Source organism: Pithys albifrons, chromosome 17 (genome assembly GCF_047495875.1).
Source record: "Pithys albifrons albifrons isolate INPA30051 chromosome 17, PitAlb_v1, whole genome shotgun sequence".
In the NCBI taxonomy this organism is placed as follows: Eukaryota; Metazoa; Chordata; class Aves; order Passeriformes; family Thamnophilidae; genus Pithys; species Pithys albifrons.
In genome coordinates, this window is record NC_092474.1 from 5,665,690 (window position 1) to 5,681,680 (window position 15,991).

At 45.8% G+C, this 15,991-nt stretch overlaps 2 protein-coding genes across 4 annotated transcripts; both read right to left on the reverse strand.

Annotated features, from left to right (window-relative positions):
• Positions 1-15: 15 nt before the first annotated feature.
• On the reverse strand, positions 16-7,898 carry DDX55 (DEAD-box helicase 55). Of its 3 annotated transcripts, none has more exons than XM_071572137.1 (14): positions 7,779-7,898; positions 7,120-7,170; positions 6,956-7,042; positions 6,303-6,394; positions 6,134-6,196; positions 5,400-5,549; positions 4,500-4,689; positions 4,276-4,358; positions 3,804-3,935; positions 2,983-3,075; positions 2,167-2,281; positions 1,331-1,499; positions 689-981; positions 16-245 (listed from the first exon to the last, which is right to left on the reverse strand). In XM_071572137.1, the coding sequence occupies exons 1-14, from the start codon at positions 7,884-7,886 to the stop codon at positions 78-80; spliced, it is 1,794 nt and encodes a 597-aa protein (XP_071428238.1). In that variant the 5' UTR covers positions 7,887-7,898; the 3' UTR covers positions 16-77. The 3 variants fall into 3 exon arrangements, with proteins under 3 accessions (XP_071428238.1, XP_071428239.1, XP_071428237.1); XM_071572138.1 differs by having other exon boundaries at positions 689-852; positions 2,167-2,347; XM_071572136.1 differs by having other exon boundaries at positions 2,167-2,347.
• A 1,036-nt stretch (positions 7,899-8,934) lies between these two features.
• Positions 8,935-15,723, reverse strand: TMED2 (transmembrane p24 trafficking protein 2). The gene is made up of 4 exons (XM_071572306.1): positions 15,482-15,723; positions 14,197-14,389; positions 11,802-11,909; positions 8,935-10,388 (listed from the first exon to the last, which is right to left on the reverse strand). Exons 1-4 carry the CDS (start codon positions 15,659-15,661, stop codon positions 10,264-10,266), a joined length of 606 nt encoding a protein of 201 aa, XP_071428407.1. The 5' UTR covers positions 15,662-15,723; the 3' UTR covers positions 8,935-10,263.
• Positions 15,724-15,991: the final 268 nt, after the last annotated feature.

The window sequence follows — 15,991 nt, forward strand, 5'->3', positions numbered from 1 at the left end:
ATTCTGTTCTCTGTATCATTTTTATAAAAATCCAGATTTATTGAAATAAGCAGTATTTTAATGTAAAAGAATAACTGTCAGTCTTCAGACTCTATGTCAGCAACAGTTTCTGCTTTGAGTCTACTCTGGCTGCCTGTTAGTTTCTTCTCAAACTCTTCTTCACTAATTTTTCCTTTTTTTAGTCTTTTCAAGAGTCTTGTGTCATTCAGCAGCTCTTCCATATCCTCATCTTCCATATCAGAGCCCTGTTGGCAGTTGAAAACAACAAATTAAACACAATGCCAGAAAGTTTTCATTCTATACAGCTGAACAGGAGAGGTTACAACTTGGGTTTTGCCAGGAGTATCCAAGCAGGAAATAATACTCAATTCCTGCCCAGGAAACTCTTTAGCTACACTTGTTGAAAATTGACAAAAGCAAGGAAAAATCAAGCACTGTGCACCATCAGTCCACACTCCAGGACCCTGAGAAATAAAAATCCTATTGTTGACCAGCATCAGTGCAGAGAGGTTGTGTCAGTGTCTGGCTTTAAAAAGCTTCTCTGTAATAATTTTTGTTGAGATTTGACTGTCAAGGTCCTAAAAAGTTACTTTACAGCCATGAGTTCCACCACAACAAAATCCCAGGGCTCTGTGCCATTTGCAACAACAGAATAATCACTGGAGTTTAACAGAATGGACACAGTTACCTCTTCACGCTTCCTTTTAGCTGTTACTTTCTTTTTCTTCTCCCTCTTGGCTTTCTGCTTTGACCAGGCTTTGTTCTTTATGAATTTCTTTTTCCCTTCATTTTCTTCTCTTTCTTTTCTTTGTTGTTCTAATTTCTTTTGTCTCTGCTTTTCTCTATTTTTATCTTTAAAAGAAATGGAGTCTGTATTAACAGTGACTGGAGTAAAGTCTGGGAAACATTTTCCTCTTAGTTCAGGCATCTTGGGCATTTTTAACAATGCAAAACCTCTGGCAAGACTGGCAAAATCCAGATCTGTTGAAACAAAGATTATAAAGTCAGTTTCCTGCTGGATAAAAAGTTAATTTGAATGAGAAAGAAAAAAAGCCCAACATTATTTTAGTGTATTGTTTACATTTTATACTTAATACTAGCAGTGATACTAAGTCATTTTTATTTATTATTATATCAGTTTGGTCAAACTCCATAAATATTTTCTCTTGAAAGAAGTTCCTTGAAAAAAATAGTAGTCAAAATCTGACTCTGCAGAAAGTGAATTTGAGATCAAGAATCAGTTAAAACTTAGGGACAGTAACAGTGGGGATTTTTCACAAACCAAATCCTGTCTTCTGAAAAGAACAGCAGGATTCCTGCTGGGAATTACCTTTTATTCGGAAGATCAAATTACACTCGTGCTTGGCATAAGCCTGGACATAGGACACAAAGGCTTTCATGCCCTTCTCAAACACCGCCCTGTCCGCCAGGGCCATGGACTTCAGTTTGGGAAGAAGATCCAAGACATTTGTCTGTGGTTTCATTTCCTGCATGGGACACTGAGAACCAGAAAACAACAACACAACCAAAGGAAAAACTTCAAGTGACTGATATAAAATGCACTGTGAAACCTCAAACATGCACTGCTTGTCCAGTTAATCCTCAGTGAGCTTTGAGCTCCTTCCCCCTGGTCATTCCAACACACCAGCCCACACAGCAGCTGTCCTGGCCCAGCAGAGGAGTTCCCACACTGCAGTCCCAGGGAGGCAACATCATCCTGTGCCTTGTCAAGCTTTGATCTCATTACCAGGTCTCCAGAGAATTTATATAATTAATCCTACAAATGCAGGAGCTGGCATGGGAAATTACAGAGTTAAACAGCACAGAGGGTGCAGTGTGTCAGCAGGTGCTGGCAGGGCTGGGGCAGCAGTGTGAGCCAGCACTGCCCTTCTGGAAATGCCCAATTTACACCTTTAGGGACAAAAAGCCTTTCTTTACTCACTGCACCACATGTTCCTCTTCCAAACTCCGCAGGGAGCAATGATGTTCTAATAGATTTCCGTTTGGGGATTAACAAGCAGCTCTTGCCTTTGTGAAGTTCTGCCCCCCTGCTAAAACATTACCCACGTGTATGACCTTAAATTCTACAAATTCTGGTTCCAAAGCTCCAATGGTCCTGTCCCCTTGCTCTTTCCTGCTTGGGTGGCAGAAGAAAATTCCACTAACCTTTTGGTTGATTGAGAGAAAGTTAACATAAGATTCTTCCATGGGAAGCAGAAAGACGAGTGCGCTGCCGACGTTGCCGATCCGCGCGGTCCGACCGCAGCGATGCACGAAGGCACTGGAACCACCCAACAAGAGGGTCAGTCTGACTCTGAAGTGTTGACAGGCAGCAAAAAGGGCAAATCTTGTGGAATGGAAGGGATGGTGTTACGTGCTTTTGAACTAAAGCAACAGGAATTAGTAAAATGCAGTGTCACACAAGGGTGGCAGTCCCACACAGCTGTTAGGCTAAAGCAAGGGGTATCTGTTTTGGGGGTGAAGCTTAAGCAAGTTGTAGGAAGAATTATGACAGCAAAAGTTAAAACACATGGAAAAGCTCCTGAGCTTTCAATGTGCCATTCCTTAGAATCATAGAATCGATTGGATTGGAAAAGACGTCCAAGATCATCAAGTCCTTGAAGGGCTCTGTCTCCATTCCCTGTTCTCCTTCACCCCAGCATGTCACCTCTCACTATTTCTGATATTCTCACCCCAATCATCTCTCCACACAGATCTAAGTGGTGACCACCCCTCTTACACACACACACAGCACAAAGTCATTGCAATCTACAGCAGTTACAGCAAACACTGCAATGTATCAGCCTCCCTTGTTCCTGCACTATTTTGTGCAGGAACAAGGAAAAGATTTTTGTGTTCTCAGATCAATTTCCAGGCAAGGGTTAAATGTGTTTTTAGCAGTTTTGGTTCCCAGTTTATATCTGAACAGCACAGTGATATGATCCCATGGATAGAAAAGGTTGTTAAGGCCTGGAGTTGTACCTTGCACTGCTGGGTGGGTCGTACTGCAACACCCAGTGCACTTCTGGAATGTCAATGCCACGGGCCATGACATCTGTGCACACCAAAATGCCCCTGGGAAGGAGAAAGGGTATTTTCATTAAAATGTCCTTTGAAGAAAGCCAGCCCACCCAGCTGTGGGTTCTGCATCTCCACTGGGCAGTGGGAACAGAACATTATAAGCATTTGGGGGCTTATAAGAGAGAAAATAAGGTAATGGCAGCTTTCACCAAGTAACACTCAATGTTATGAAAATTACTGTGATTTGTATTACATTTCTAAGGAAAATCAACTCCCTATTACAAATTCAGGTTTTAAATCAGCATTGCATCCACCACAGCTAAATGTACTATTATAAATGTTTTAATAAAAGATTTCAGAGTGACAAATTTAACATGGCAAAATTGCCATGGTGTTCTTTTAAACAGCTGTTCTTTCAATCTGCTGGTCATTATTTTTCTCATAATATAAATGCCAAAGCTCAGATCCCACACAATAAATAATGACAGCTAATGAGGCCAGAGTCTCCTAACACCCTGCAAACCTGGAAAAGAACACTTTTCTGCAGATAAGTCACAGCCTTGTGTTGCCATATCCTTGTTCAAATTCTACTAAAATAATATCCTGGGTTTCTGCTCTGATTACCAATCTGTGACACTATAAATACACTCAGAACCTGTAGCACCCTCCTCCCCCTCAGCTGTTCTTCCTGCTCAGGTAACAGGAGAAAAACCAGACAAAATCACCAAAATACCCCTCCCTATCCTGACTCCTGGCTGGTTTAGCCCATTCCATGTTCTTACCCTGGGAGCTTCCGGAACTCAGTAAAAATCTTGTTGCGCTTGTGCTTCATTTTCCCGTGAATGCTCATTATTGTCACTTGTTTGATCAAGGATTCCAAAGCCTTCCCATAGTATTCCACACAGGCACATGTGCTGTAGTGACAAAGACAGGCCCAAACCCAAAAGATTATGCTGCATTTTTATGTGGTTTCTCTCAATCAAGCTTGAGTGGTCTTAAATATTTAAAAAATATACACTATTGACTATTTTTATATAAAATATGCATATAATTTTTGTAAATAATATATGATCATCTATAATGTCTTCCTTTAAAAATGCATATAAAATTTATGTTTTGCTTAATAATGTTCAATGCAATCCTCACATGAAGCAATGATTAATCTCTATTCAGGCACAAGACAGCTCCTAAAATTAATCACTTTGAAAAAGTTGTATCCTTGGCAACACAGGACATTTAATAAAACAGAATTACCTGAAAAAGACTAGATGTTTTTCCTGCTTGTGCTGACGAAGAAAATGCACCAACTGATTAAACTTTTCATCTGCTTTGCAGATCTAAACGATGCAGGAGGAAAAAAGAAAAATAAACACTTCTGGTTCTGCTATTAATGTGATACTAAGACTTAAAAACTTATTGATAGAACCAAGAAAAAAAGGAGAGGGAACAAGAAACTGTCTCAAAGCCCAGGCTCCCACCATGTAATAGTTCTCCAGGCGGGTGGGAGTTTTCTGGGTGTTGGTTGCTGCCACTCCCTTCTCCTTCACCGAGATCCGCACGGGATTCCGGAGTCCAGCTCTCACCAGGTTCTCCACCTCCTGAGTCTGAGTTGCTGAGAACAGACCTGTCCTCCTCTGCTTGGGCAAAAAGTCCAGAATGGCATTTAAACTGCAAGCAAGAACATGGAAAACATGACTGTCCCAAGGCTCCCCTCAGAAAGAGGTTTAATCACTGGAAGGATTAAACAAGCACTTTAGGACTTTACAAGCAAAGCAGGTTTCATTATCATGTGCCAAACTCCTGTTGAAATAATTAACTTTGACAGAAAAAGGGAGATCAAAGCTTATTTGTTAAGGTGTTCTAAGCTATTCTGATGTGTAAGTAATGATACTTAACCAAGCATTAAATAGAGATGTGTTCATAGAATCATAGAATCAGTTGGGTTGGAAGAGACCTCTGAGATCATCAAATCCAACCCTTGATCCAACCCCACTGTGATCACCAGATCATGACACTCAGTGCCATGTCCTGTCTCACCTTAAAACCCTCCAGGGTCGGAGAATCCACCCCCTCTCTGGGCAGGCCATTCCAATGCCTGATTACTCTCTCTGTAAAGAACTTCTTCCTGATATCCAACCTAAACCTAAACCTCCCTGTTAATATACATCAGAACAAAGGAAATTTTAAACACCATATTCATCAAGGATCCACTTCTGATTCCCTTCCCCTTTAGCAACTGCTTTATGTAGTTTATGGAGCAAAGAGAGATAAAAGAGAACAAATCTAACTTTGGAGGTCACTGCAGGCCATGCATATTCACATCAATCATTTAAACTCATTGAAAACTTCAGAACCACTGGAATTTATTATTTCAATACCTGGCTTCAAAGCCCATATCTAGGAGTCTGTCAGCTTCATCCAGCACCAACACATCGAGAGACTTCACACAACTTGCAAGATCCAGCCCATCTGCTTTCCTCCTGAACAAATCCTCCAGGCGCCCCGGGGTGGCCACGATGATGTTCCCACTGTTTGGGAGGGAGACACACAGGAATTTTGTAACTACAAGGTAAGGAATCTGGGAGATCTGCTGGAATCACAGCACAGACCTGCCCTGCATCCTTCAATAACACACTTCTTTTTGTCCCTTCTAACTGCATCCATATTTCAGTGCCTTTCAGACCCTCTGGGATGGGAGAAAAACTCCCAGGTGAAAACATTTCACTTGTAGCAATAACAGTTTAGAACATAATCAGCAGCTATGGAATATTTGATACCTCTGTGCAAAAGCAAATATGATTCCTTCAGAACTTCATCATCACAATCAGCACCAAACAATTCCAGGAAATTAATGGGCAGGGAGAATGAAATATTCAGTGGTGACAGTTTTCAGCTCTGTTCTTCACCCAAACAGCAGGTAAATGGTGCTGATGTCACATTAAGATCCTTTCCCACTGTCTCCTTACTCAGGGAAAAGGCCCCACAAATTCCCAGCACACCCACAACAGACTTTTGCAGCACCATCACATTTCAGCACCAAAGCCTTGGTGTGAAATCCCTGACAAGGAGAAAACCACAGCTCTGAGACACTGATAAAAACCAATCCACTCACCCACGTTCCTTAAACTTCTCAACATCCTCCATGGGGTTCCTACCACCAATGAGGAGAATCTGACTAAATAAAACACAAAGATTTGGGTCACCTTTCAGTTTGGCTGGTTCAGGAATGACAGAAGAACAGAGAAGGAATTATGGCCATGGAAAGCCTGAAGTTCACTCACCTGAACCTGGGGAAGTGTTTTGTGAAATGTGAGAGCACCTCATCGATTTGAATGGCCAGTTCCCTCGTTGGGGTGATAATTATAGCTCCAACCTGCCATGAGAAACAGGAATTCATGGAAAATAACAGACTGGAGAATCCTTCTTTTAAAGCTAAGTGAATATAAGCCATGGTTTTGTTCCTAGTTCAGACATTTCTACAGAAATACAGTAATGTGTAAAAAAATAATAGACAATATCTGTGAAAGAGGTATTGTATCAATGTATAAAATACCTCTGCTCAAAGAGCAGTACCTCAAAATGACACAACAACTAAACAGTAAGTTCTCTCCACAGTTAAGGTGTATTCAAAGCCAGTGGCTGCTAAAATGCTTTCAAAGCCTCACCTGGAGTACATCAGTGTATTCTGTATTTTAGGACATTCTTCTAACAGCTCAAACCCCTCTTTTGATCATGTCAAAGGATAAGATGTATCCAAGTGCACTGAAAGCACCCCAGTACCTGTTTTCAAGTTTTAAACAGTTTGGTTTTTCCAAAGAGCTGAGCACAATCACTGTACATGTACACAATTTCCTTATGGATGCTCTTCCTCAAGTCCTCAAATCTTACTGGCACATCATAGAAACATACTCAGAACCAAATTACTTGACCCTACCTGCATTTTCTTTAACTTTTCTTCCCGTCTGAGCAGAATTTCCAGTATGGGAATCACAAACGCCAAGGTTTTCCCACTGCCTGTCACCTGTGAGAAGGGAACAGCATCAGATCCCTGAGATCTTCCCTCTCAGCTCCCGAGCCAAACCAGAACGAAGCACTCACCGCCTCTGCAGCCACGTCTTTGTTGCTCATGAAGAGAGGGATGGTCGCGGACTGCAGAGGAGAGAAGCATCACAGAGAATCACAGAATGGATTGGGTTGGAAAAGACCTCTGAGATCATCAACTCCTACCCTTATTCCAGCTCCAGTCTCTTTACCAGATCATGGCACTCAGTGCCACGGCCAAGCTCAGTTTAAAAACCTCCAGGGATGGGGAATCCACCCCCTCTCTGGGCAGCCCATTCCAATGCCTGAGCACTCTCTCTGGAAAGAATTTTTTTCTGCTCTCCAACTTCAATTTCCCCTGGCAGAGCTTGAGCCCATGTCCCCTTGTCCTATTGCTGAGTGCCTGGGAGAAGAGACCAACCCCCACCTGGCCACAACTTCCCTTCAGGCAGTTCCAGACAGTGCTGAGGTCACCTCTGAGCCTCCTCTTCTCCAGGCTGAACACCCCCAGCTCCCTCAGCCTCTCCCCACAGCACTTGTGCTCCAGTCCCTTCTCCAGCCTCGTTGCTCTTCTCTTCTCCGGTGGGTTGGAAGAGACCTCTGAGATCATCAAATCCAACCCTTGATCCAACCCCACTGTGATCACCAGCCCAGGGCACAGAGTCCTCCCTCAGCCCGGCCCGCCCTGCTGGGGCCGTCCGGGAGCGGCCCCTCACCTGCACCGGGGTCATGTGTTGGAAGCGGAGCTCCCGCAGCGCCCGCAGCACGCCCGCGCTCAGCGGCACCGGCAGGGACTCCCAGCTCCCCTCAGTGACCGCCTCCATCTTGGCCGCGCCGTGTGCCCGCCCCGCCGCTTCCCCCCCGGGAACACGCGCCGCGCACCGCCGTTCCGCGGTACTTCCGTTCCGCAGCTCATCCGTTCCGCCGCCCCTCGAAAACTCCGCAGGAAACAGCGAACTTTGGATATGGGGGAAAAAAAACCCAAAAATAAACCACTATTTTTGTGGTAAATGGCTTATCGTGGTAAGTGCTGCAGCGGGTCACACAGCAGCCTGTGCCACCCGGCTGTCCCGAGCTGGGGGGCAGAACTGAAGGTTCAGAATGAGCTGCAGTTTCTTCTGCCTGCCCAGGGAATGGGATGGCGTTGGGATCACTCCCTGCCTGCCCAGGGAATGGGATGGCGTTGGGATCACTCCCTGCCTGCCCAGGGAATGGGATGGCGTTGGGATCAACCCCTGCCTGCCCAGGGAATGGGATGGCGTTGGGATCAATCCCTGCCTGCCCAGGGAATGGGATGGCAATGGGATCAATCCCTGCCTGCCCAGGGAATGGGATGGCGTTGGGATCACTCCCTGCCTGCCCAGGGAATGGGATGGTGTTGGGATCACTCCCTGCCTGTCCAGGGAATGGGATGGCGTTGGGATCAACCCCTGCCTGCCCAGGGAATGGGATGGCGTTGGGATCAATCCCTGCCTGCCCAGGGAATGGGATGGCGTTGGGATCAATCCCTGCCTGCCCAGGGAATGGGATGGCAATGGGATCAATCCGATATCCTGAAACAGCACAGGAGCACCTCTGTTAGGGCTGGGACCTCGAGATCATCCAGTCCAACGTTGCCCTGTCAAGGCAGGGGCACCTGGAGCAGGTGACACAGGAATGTGTCCAGGTGGGCCTGGGATGGCCCCAGGGAAGGAGAATCCACAACTTCCCTGGGCAGCTCTAGGGCTCTGCCACCTCCATGGAATGATGTTCTTCCTCATGTTGAGGTGGAACTTCTTGTGTTTTAATTTGTGGCGATTACTAAACAAAATCTTTATAAAAACTCTTAGTGTTTGTCTGTACCTGTTTAAAGCAAAAAAACACCAACTTGCCTTTTTTTTTTAAAGAATTTGTTTATTTATCGAACCTGGGTCATATTTAGATTCACAAGCAATTTTTAAATGTACATCTTAGAATTCAATTTTCAGTGTTTTACACAAAAATATTGGCACACAACAGTTGCATTAAGGTGTAAGAGCCACCTCTCTGAAGAACTGCTGCAAGTGTTTGCCCGAGGTTGAAAAAACTTTACCTGGAACATGAAAACCTGTAACAAATTTTAAATTAATTGTACAAAACTGTTGTGTGTTACTTGTAGAGGCTCCCCCCTGGAAAAGACCCCACCCCACCCCCAAAAATGATTACAACTAATATACATCAGTCACAACATAATCCTGGCTCAGCACCCACATCAGACGCTGCTTTGATTTTTTTAAACCAATCATCAGATACCGAGGAAAGGAACTTTATACAAAAACAAACCTACATGTGCCTGAAAAAAGAAAACACACCAGTATTTAGCATTATGCTAATTCTGATCAGATCATGGCAGAGTTTGCCACTGCACTTAAATACAAGGGCTGCATAGCATGGAAAACCCCCCCCAAATCTGAACCCTTTGGCCTCAGGAATCCAGATTTCCTGAACACTAAATGCCCTGGGCACTGGGCAAACAGTCTGAGCTTTGGACCTGCAAAAGCCAAAGGGTTCACTAGTGTTTGCCAAGACACTGCACACAATTGGCTTCCAAATAAAACCTGCAGGAGACTAAAAACCGTATGAGGAACATTTGGTGATGAGCAGAGAAAAAGCACTTTCACAGCAACTGTTTCATTTAAAGGAACTTTGGGAAGAAGTTGGTGTAGTCAGTTGCTGGTGACTACCTTTGAAACAGCAACAAGGTAGGAATTTTAACCTTTTCCTTGGCAGGTTATGTGAGTGGGGAAGGGATTATTTCAATTTCAAAACACCTATAGCAGAGTTAAAGATGTAAAAATGCAAACAGTCATGTTTAGGGCCTTGTACCGTTTCCCTGGACAGAACTGCAAATATTTATGGAAACAGGGGGAAAAAGTTAGAAAAGACATCAACATTGCTTGTTACTACAGTGAGTTACGGCGTTTGCAGCTTGCCTGGACCTTACTTAGCACACAGACTGGGCAGATCTCAGTGGGAAAAAGATGCCAATAAAGTGACAAGATTTCAGCACAGCTTTTGCTACAGGAGATATATAAAAACAACTTGTTTTCAGCTAGGAAGGAACATAAGCAAAGAAGTTTTACAGTTCAGTAAAGAGGGTTCAGAAACTAAGTGACTTTTTTTTTTTTGTGACCAGGATGTTTGGTAGAGAGTGAACTGAAACCTGGGACCACAGGAGGACTCTTAGACCACCCTTCGGACTTCAAAGAACCTCTTCAGGTAGTAGATCTGTCCCAGTGTCATGGCAACTAATACAAGGGCCTCGAAGAATGACCACAGAACCACTCTGCTGTTTGTGTTGTCATTAACTGCGGGGGGAGAAAAGAGAAGCAGTAAGTCACAAAGCATTTAAACTTAAAACACTCTTTGTCATGGGAACTGTAACACTTCACTAGTGTTTGTTTTCACAGACTTCTGTTTTCACAGACTTCTGTTTTCACAGACTATTCTGAGCTGGAAGGGACCCACAGGGATCATCACGTCCAACTCTTCAGTCAGTGGCCCACACAGGGACTGAACCCATGACCTTGGCATTATTACAGCCAAGTTTTAACCAACTGAGCTGATCTCAGGGTTGTGTCATGTCGTGGCCCAGCCTCAGAGCTGAGAGGGGCTTTCTCCAAACAGTTTGCTTTTAAACCCACTTTGGTCCTACACTGCAGCATCTTTCTCTACTCTGCCCACTTCAGCAGCTTCTGTCCAGCCTCTCTGAGCTGCCAAACAGGAGTCACTTCCTTTTTCATGGTCTCAAAGTCAAGCAGGGAACTTCTAATCTCTAAAGGTTCACCATCTTTGATTTTAAAATTCAGTCTTTTCTTAAATCAGACCATTAGTGACAAATGTCACAGAACTAGATATTCATAGATTCAAATAACTGAGAAGACAGTGCTTTAATGCAACACTGTATTTCCACATTAAAGATATTTGCCCTTAACTCTCACTGGGCTTCCCCCAGGGCAGCTCTTGGAGCTCTCAGTCTCACTTTAAAGCTGTTTCAGCACGTGAGGGTTGGGACTGCAGAGTTCACCAGGAAATAACAGCAGTTCTGCTCTATTTCAATGAAACATTGAAAAAAAGTCTTTGGCTCAATTATTAAGCCACATCCCCTGCAAGGGTGAAGTAATAGTTCAACTAAATTTATCCCTGGGAATCAAATCATGGAATCATGGCATGGTTTGGGTTGGAAGGGATCTTAAAGATCATTCAGTGCCACCCCTGCCATGGGGAGGGACACCTTCCACTGTCCCAGGCTGCTCCAAGCCCTGTCCAGCCTGGCCTTGGACACTCCCAGGGAAGGGGCAGCCACAGTTTCTCTGCCCAACCTGTGCCAGGGCCTGCCCACCCTCACAGGGGACAATTTTTGACTAATATCCAATCCAGGCCTACTCTCTTTCAGTTTAAATCCATCCCCCTTGTCCCCTTGACCTGCCCTTGTAAAGACCATCACTGAATCTCTACAAATACACCATTCACACAACTACAGAATTTACACCAATCAAGCAAATACTATTTACATAATAACACTCAATACATGAGAGGGAGACAATTTAAAAACGACTGCAAACATCACCCACATTCTTTATCCTGTGGGCAGGTCCTTCAGAATTTATTCTAAAATATTATCTTTCTAAAAACTTTGAATAATTTTCATGGACTTATATGTCACATCTCAGTTTACAAGTTCCTTTGAGAGGGGGAAGGCACTGGAGTCACACACGTACTTGCTCTATGTATCCTTTCACGAACTTCCATGTACTCCTGTTCGTGCTTCACAGCTGTCATGGCCACTGCTAACTCATTAATCATCTCTTCTAGCTTGTTCTGGTGAGCTGTGGAATAATTTCAGAAGCATCAGAAAGCCTGTTAATGACTCAGAAAACAACTTTAGCAGATCTATGAACAGTTAAACTTCCCTGCTGCAGAAGTTCCCACAAACGCAGCTGAAAATTTTCTATTCCTACAGCAAAGTTTAGTTTTCACAGCACCACTTTCCTTAATGTGTCTCTATGGTATTAAACAAGTGGGAAAACATTTCTCCACTTTCCTTAATGTGTCTCTATGATATTAAACAAGTGGGAAAACATTTCTCCATATCCAACCAGGAGGCAGGAGAGACACAAATCAGAGTCAGTATTTCCAATATGCACAAACTGTCCCAGAAAAAACAGAAGGAAGAACACACGAGATCAATACCACACACTAACATCTATTTTGCCAATATCATCCAGTATATTCCAAGCAAATTATCTCAACATGACAGCTTTTCCTAGTTGTTAAGCTTGCAAAAATAGAATGACTGAGAATTTAGCTCAAGATCATGATGCTGGCAAATGAGATCACTTTCTGGAGCAACAAATCTCACGCTGTGACCTTCAGGTTTAGCTGAGGCACAACAGTGAGAGGGTCAAGGCTTTGGGTTCTGGTGTGTTGTGAAAGAAGGGGAGGAGGAAAATACCAAGCCAGTCACAGCAAACCAGCTGGAGGCAGCTCAGCAAATGGCAGGCTCAGAGAGCTGAGGTTCAGTGATGTGACTGCCAATCCCAGGATCTTTTTAACACATCCAAGACCAAAGAACTGTCCACCTACAAATTTATAAATTAGCCAAGTAATTTGCAAGGTTTTCTAGCACCAAGTTCAAGATATTCCACAAACACACCCTGGGCAATCAGCTCTTAAAAAGTCACAAAACCCAACACATTTCCCTTTGAAGGGACATACTTGGCTTGGAAGCTGCCTTGCTACAGTTCTACTTATAAATCAGGTGTTTTAGATCACAATCTGAAAATAAAGCTGATCAAACTAGACAGCCAAAAAAGAACATGAGAAAATAACACACAAGTTACAATTAAAATCTAAATAGCTGTGCAAACCACACTCACTTTGCTAATATCATAAATCCCTTATTTTCATGGCCGAGTGGTCATTGCACTAAATGCAATTCATTAGTGAAAGAAGAAACTAAAGTTGCAGGGATTGTTTAAAAACACTCAAAAAATTCACTTTTAAGAAAACTGCCTTAAAAATCTAAAGCTGCACTAATATTCCTTAAAACAGATATATGCAGACTCAAAAAAAGATTTAAGTGAGCCTTTAAGAGAATCAAAAGGTAGGAATGTGTTACTTTTCAAGTGGCATCAGGCACTCACTGCCCACAGTTGTTTATTTGCTAAAATAGAAAACAAGAATTTGTTGCCTTTCCAGCTACAGTTGGTGATTTCTAAATAAACTTTATAACTTGTTAGGCAATATTTTCATTTATTTCCTTTACAGCAAATTACAAGTTTGAGTTTTTCCCCTGATACATTAACAATAATTCATAACCTACAAGCAGTTTGTTGCTTCCAAACCCCTTGATTACTCAACATCCAGTTTAGCAACCACTGCCTGAAACACCCAACGCTCTTGGATGTTCAGGGGTTTGGTTGAATTTCACCTAAAACTCCTGATTAAACCTTCTGTCAGGCAGAAAGAACCACCTGAACACAAAGTGTCCTGGCCAGCCATCCCAGGAGCCCTCAGGGTGTGCCCCTGTCTGTGGGAGCTGGGGGTGCTCAGCATTGCTCAGAATCAGACCTTTGGGTAGTTTATTAAACACATTCTCATGCTGCAAACAAATGTTACAGAGGAGAAGCCAAGTTAGCTGTTAGTGAATCAACATGTGCCAGAGACAAGATGCCAAGGAGCTTTCAAAAAGCAGTCCACATACCATCCCAGGTATCTCCACCACCTAGAGAGAAGTGTAAGAGATGAACACGGGTACAGGACAAAGGGCTGCAGATAAAACAGTCATTTACACAGCTATGGGAAAAACTGGGTATTAGCATATTTATCAGAGCTCAACTAAGGCCTGTGGAGGTCTAAATACTGCTGAGCCAACTAGAAATCAGAAGGGCTGCTGAAGGACTGCAGGATGGAAGCATTAGTTTCTGCAGATGGCCAAGGGATTCTCTGGTGATTTTGCATTAAATGGTGTGACAAGGTCTAAAAACATCCACTTGAGCTGTGCCAGGACAGCTGATACACCTGGAGGAACGGGAGTCCTGGGAGACCTATCGAGTTCACAAGTCATGCACAGAGGGAAAAGCTCCCTGATTTCCTTGCAGGAATGTTCCTCACCTTCTGTTTCCATGTCCTGCCCCTTGGGAGCCTCCCCGATGTCGATAGTGAACATCACTATCTTGGGGGTCATGGTGGACATCCTGTTGCTGAAGCAGAACTTGTAGGTTCCATCCATGTGGGCAGCAAACGTGTATTTTCCACTGGATTCTCGATCCCCTTTATAAATCCCTTTATTATCAGGCCCTGTGATCTGGAGGGGGGAAAAACAAAGAATCACACATTTCATTTCCAACCCAGAGACTTAAAATGCACCTGCAAGCACAGCCTGGAGTCACAGAGGCACCAACACCAGCTGGAAACTGGCTGGGCTGTTCATCCAACTCCCACAACTCAGTGGTGCAGTTTTCTGCACAGAAACCCCTTTTAAAATCTCACTAATTTCTTGGTAAAGAAAGGCACACAAAAGCCTCTCTCCCTGGCCTCCCGTGGTGGAGATAAGAAGTGCCCAAGAACAGGGAAACCACAATCTGGGGCCGTGTTAGTCAAACAGCTGCAGGGAAAACCTTATCTCTGGTGTCTGAAGGGGAACAAAGAGGGGGAAAAGCCATTCCCCAACAGTCAGTATGACTTTAAACACACAGTGAGCATTGCTGTAGTTATTACTTCAAATGGACTAAGAGCCTGAGGTTGAGCTCTCAGGGTCACTGGATCCTGAATTTTCGTCCCACCAGGCCAAGCTGAGCTTCAGTGGTGACAGGTAAGAGGCTCTCGCAGCTTCCCAGCCCGTCTTGTGCCACCGCCACGTGTAACTTCAAACTGCTACAGCACCCTCAGCAACAAGCCCCGTTGCTAAACTCCCCTCTGGAGTTTAAGTTATCCCAACCAACCAACTCTGCTCTTCACCACGACAACAGCGACTCTCACTCAGGATCTCCCTCTGATCTCACACCTCCTGGGAGAGAAGGGCTCACCCACCACCGTCCCCAGGGATTACACACAAGCAGAGCTCCCGGGACAGCAGCACCTCACGGGCCTCCCGCTCATCCTCCCGCCCGAGAATTCATCGCACTGAGCGGCACAGGGGAGAAAATCCCGAGGGAGGGAGGGGTGGCCATGCAGCGACAGCACGACCCGCACCGGCGCCCCCGGGGCGGTCCCGCCGCACGGAGCCCCCGCAGCGCGGCGGGTCAGACCCGCTCCGGACCATCCAGAGCCCTGCAGTGGGCCTGGCCCCGCACCCGGCCCGGTCCCCACACTCGACCCGGCCCCGCACCCGGCCCGGCCCCGCTGCCCAAGGCCGGCCGGTCTGCCCGCACCGCCGCCGCCGCCGCCGCCGCCGCACCTCCACGTCGATGTCTAGGAAGCCGCCCTCGGCCACCTCGAAGATGAGCCCCATCTTGGTGCCGGACGGCACGCGCTCCAGGAAGCACTCCTCGGCGTGCGCGTCGATGCTCACGAAGTAGGCGGTGGCCGGGGCGGCGAGCGCGGCCAGCAGCGCCAGCAGCGCCCGCACCGGCGACATGGCGGACCCCGGCACCGAGCGGCACCGAGCGGCGCTTCCGGGCCCAGACACGCCTCTTCCGGCGCACGGGGCCGCCGCCCATTGGCCGCCGCCGCACCGCTGCCACGTACGGACCGCGCTACGGCGGCCGCCGAGGGACAACTGTGGGCGGCACCGGGGGCGGCACCGGGGGCGGCACCGGGCAGCGCCCGCGCGGAGCGGGGGGCGGAACCGGCGCGGGGCAGTGACCAATGAGAGGGGAGAATGGGCGGAGCGGCGGCGGCGGGAGCCAATGGAAGGGAGGTGCGGTGGGCGCGCGGTGAGGGGGCGGAGCCCGGCAACGGGGCGGGG

Bases quoted from the DNA above. Each gene is read 5' to 3' on its own strand.
- DDX55 (XM_071572136.1), bottom strand. From the start codon at position 7,886: ATGGAGGCGGTCACTGAGGGGAGCTGGGAGTCCCTGCCGGTGCCGCTG. The intron at 3,936-4,275 runs GTAATTCTGTTT...TTGTCACTACAG, and splicing joins AAACATCTAGTCTTTTTCAG to CACATGTGCCTGTGTGGAAT. The intron at 3,076-3,803 runs GTAAGAACATGG...TCTCCTTCCCAG, and splicing joins GAGTTCCGGAAGCTCCCAGG to GGGCATTTTGGTGTGCACAG.
- TMED2 (XM_071572306.1), bottom strand. From the start codon at position 15,661: ATGTCGCCGGTGCGGGCGCTGCTGGCGCTGCTGGCCGCGCTCGCCGCC. The intron at 11,910-14,196 runs GTGAGGAACATT...ATTATTCCACAG, and splicing joins GCAGGACATGGAAACAGAAG to CTCACCAGAACAAGCTAGAA. The intron at 10,389-11,801 runs GTACGTGTGTGA...CTCCCCCCGCAG, and splicing joins TGAAAGGATACATAGAGCAA to TTAATGACAACACAAACAGC.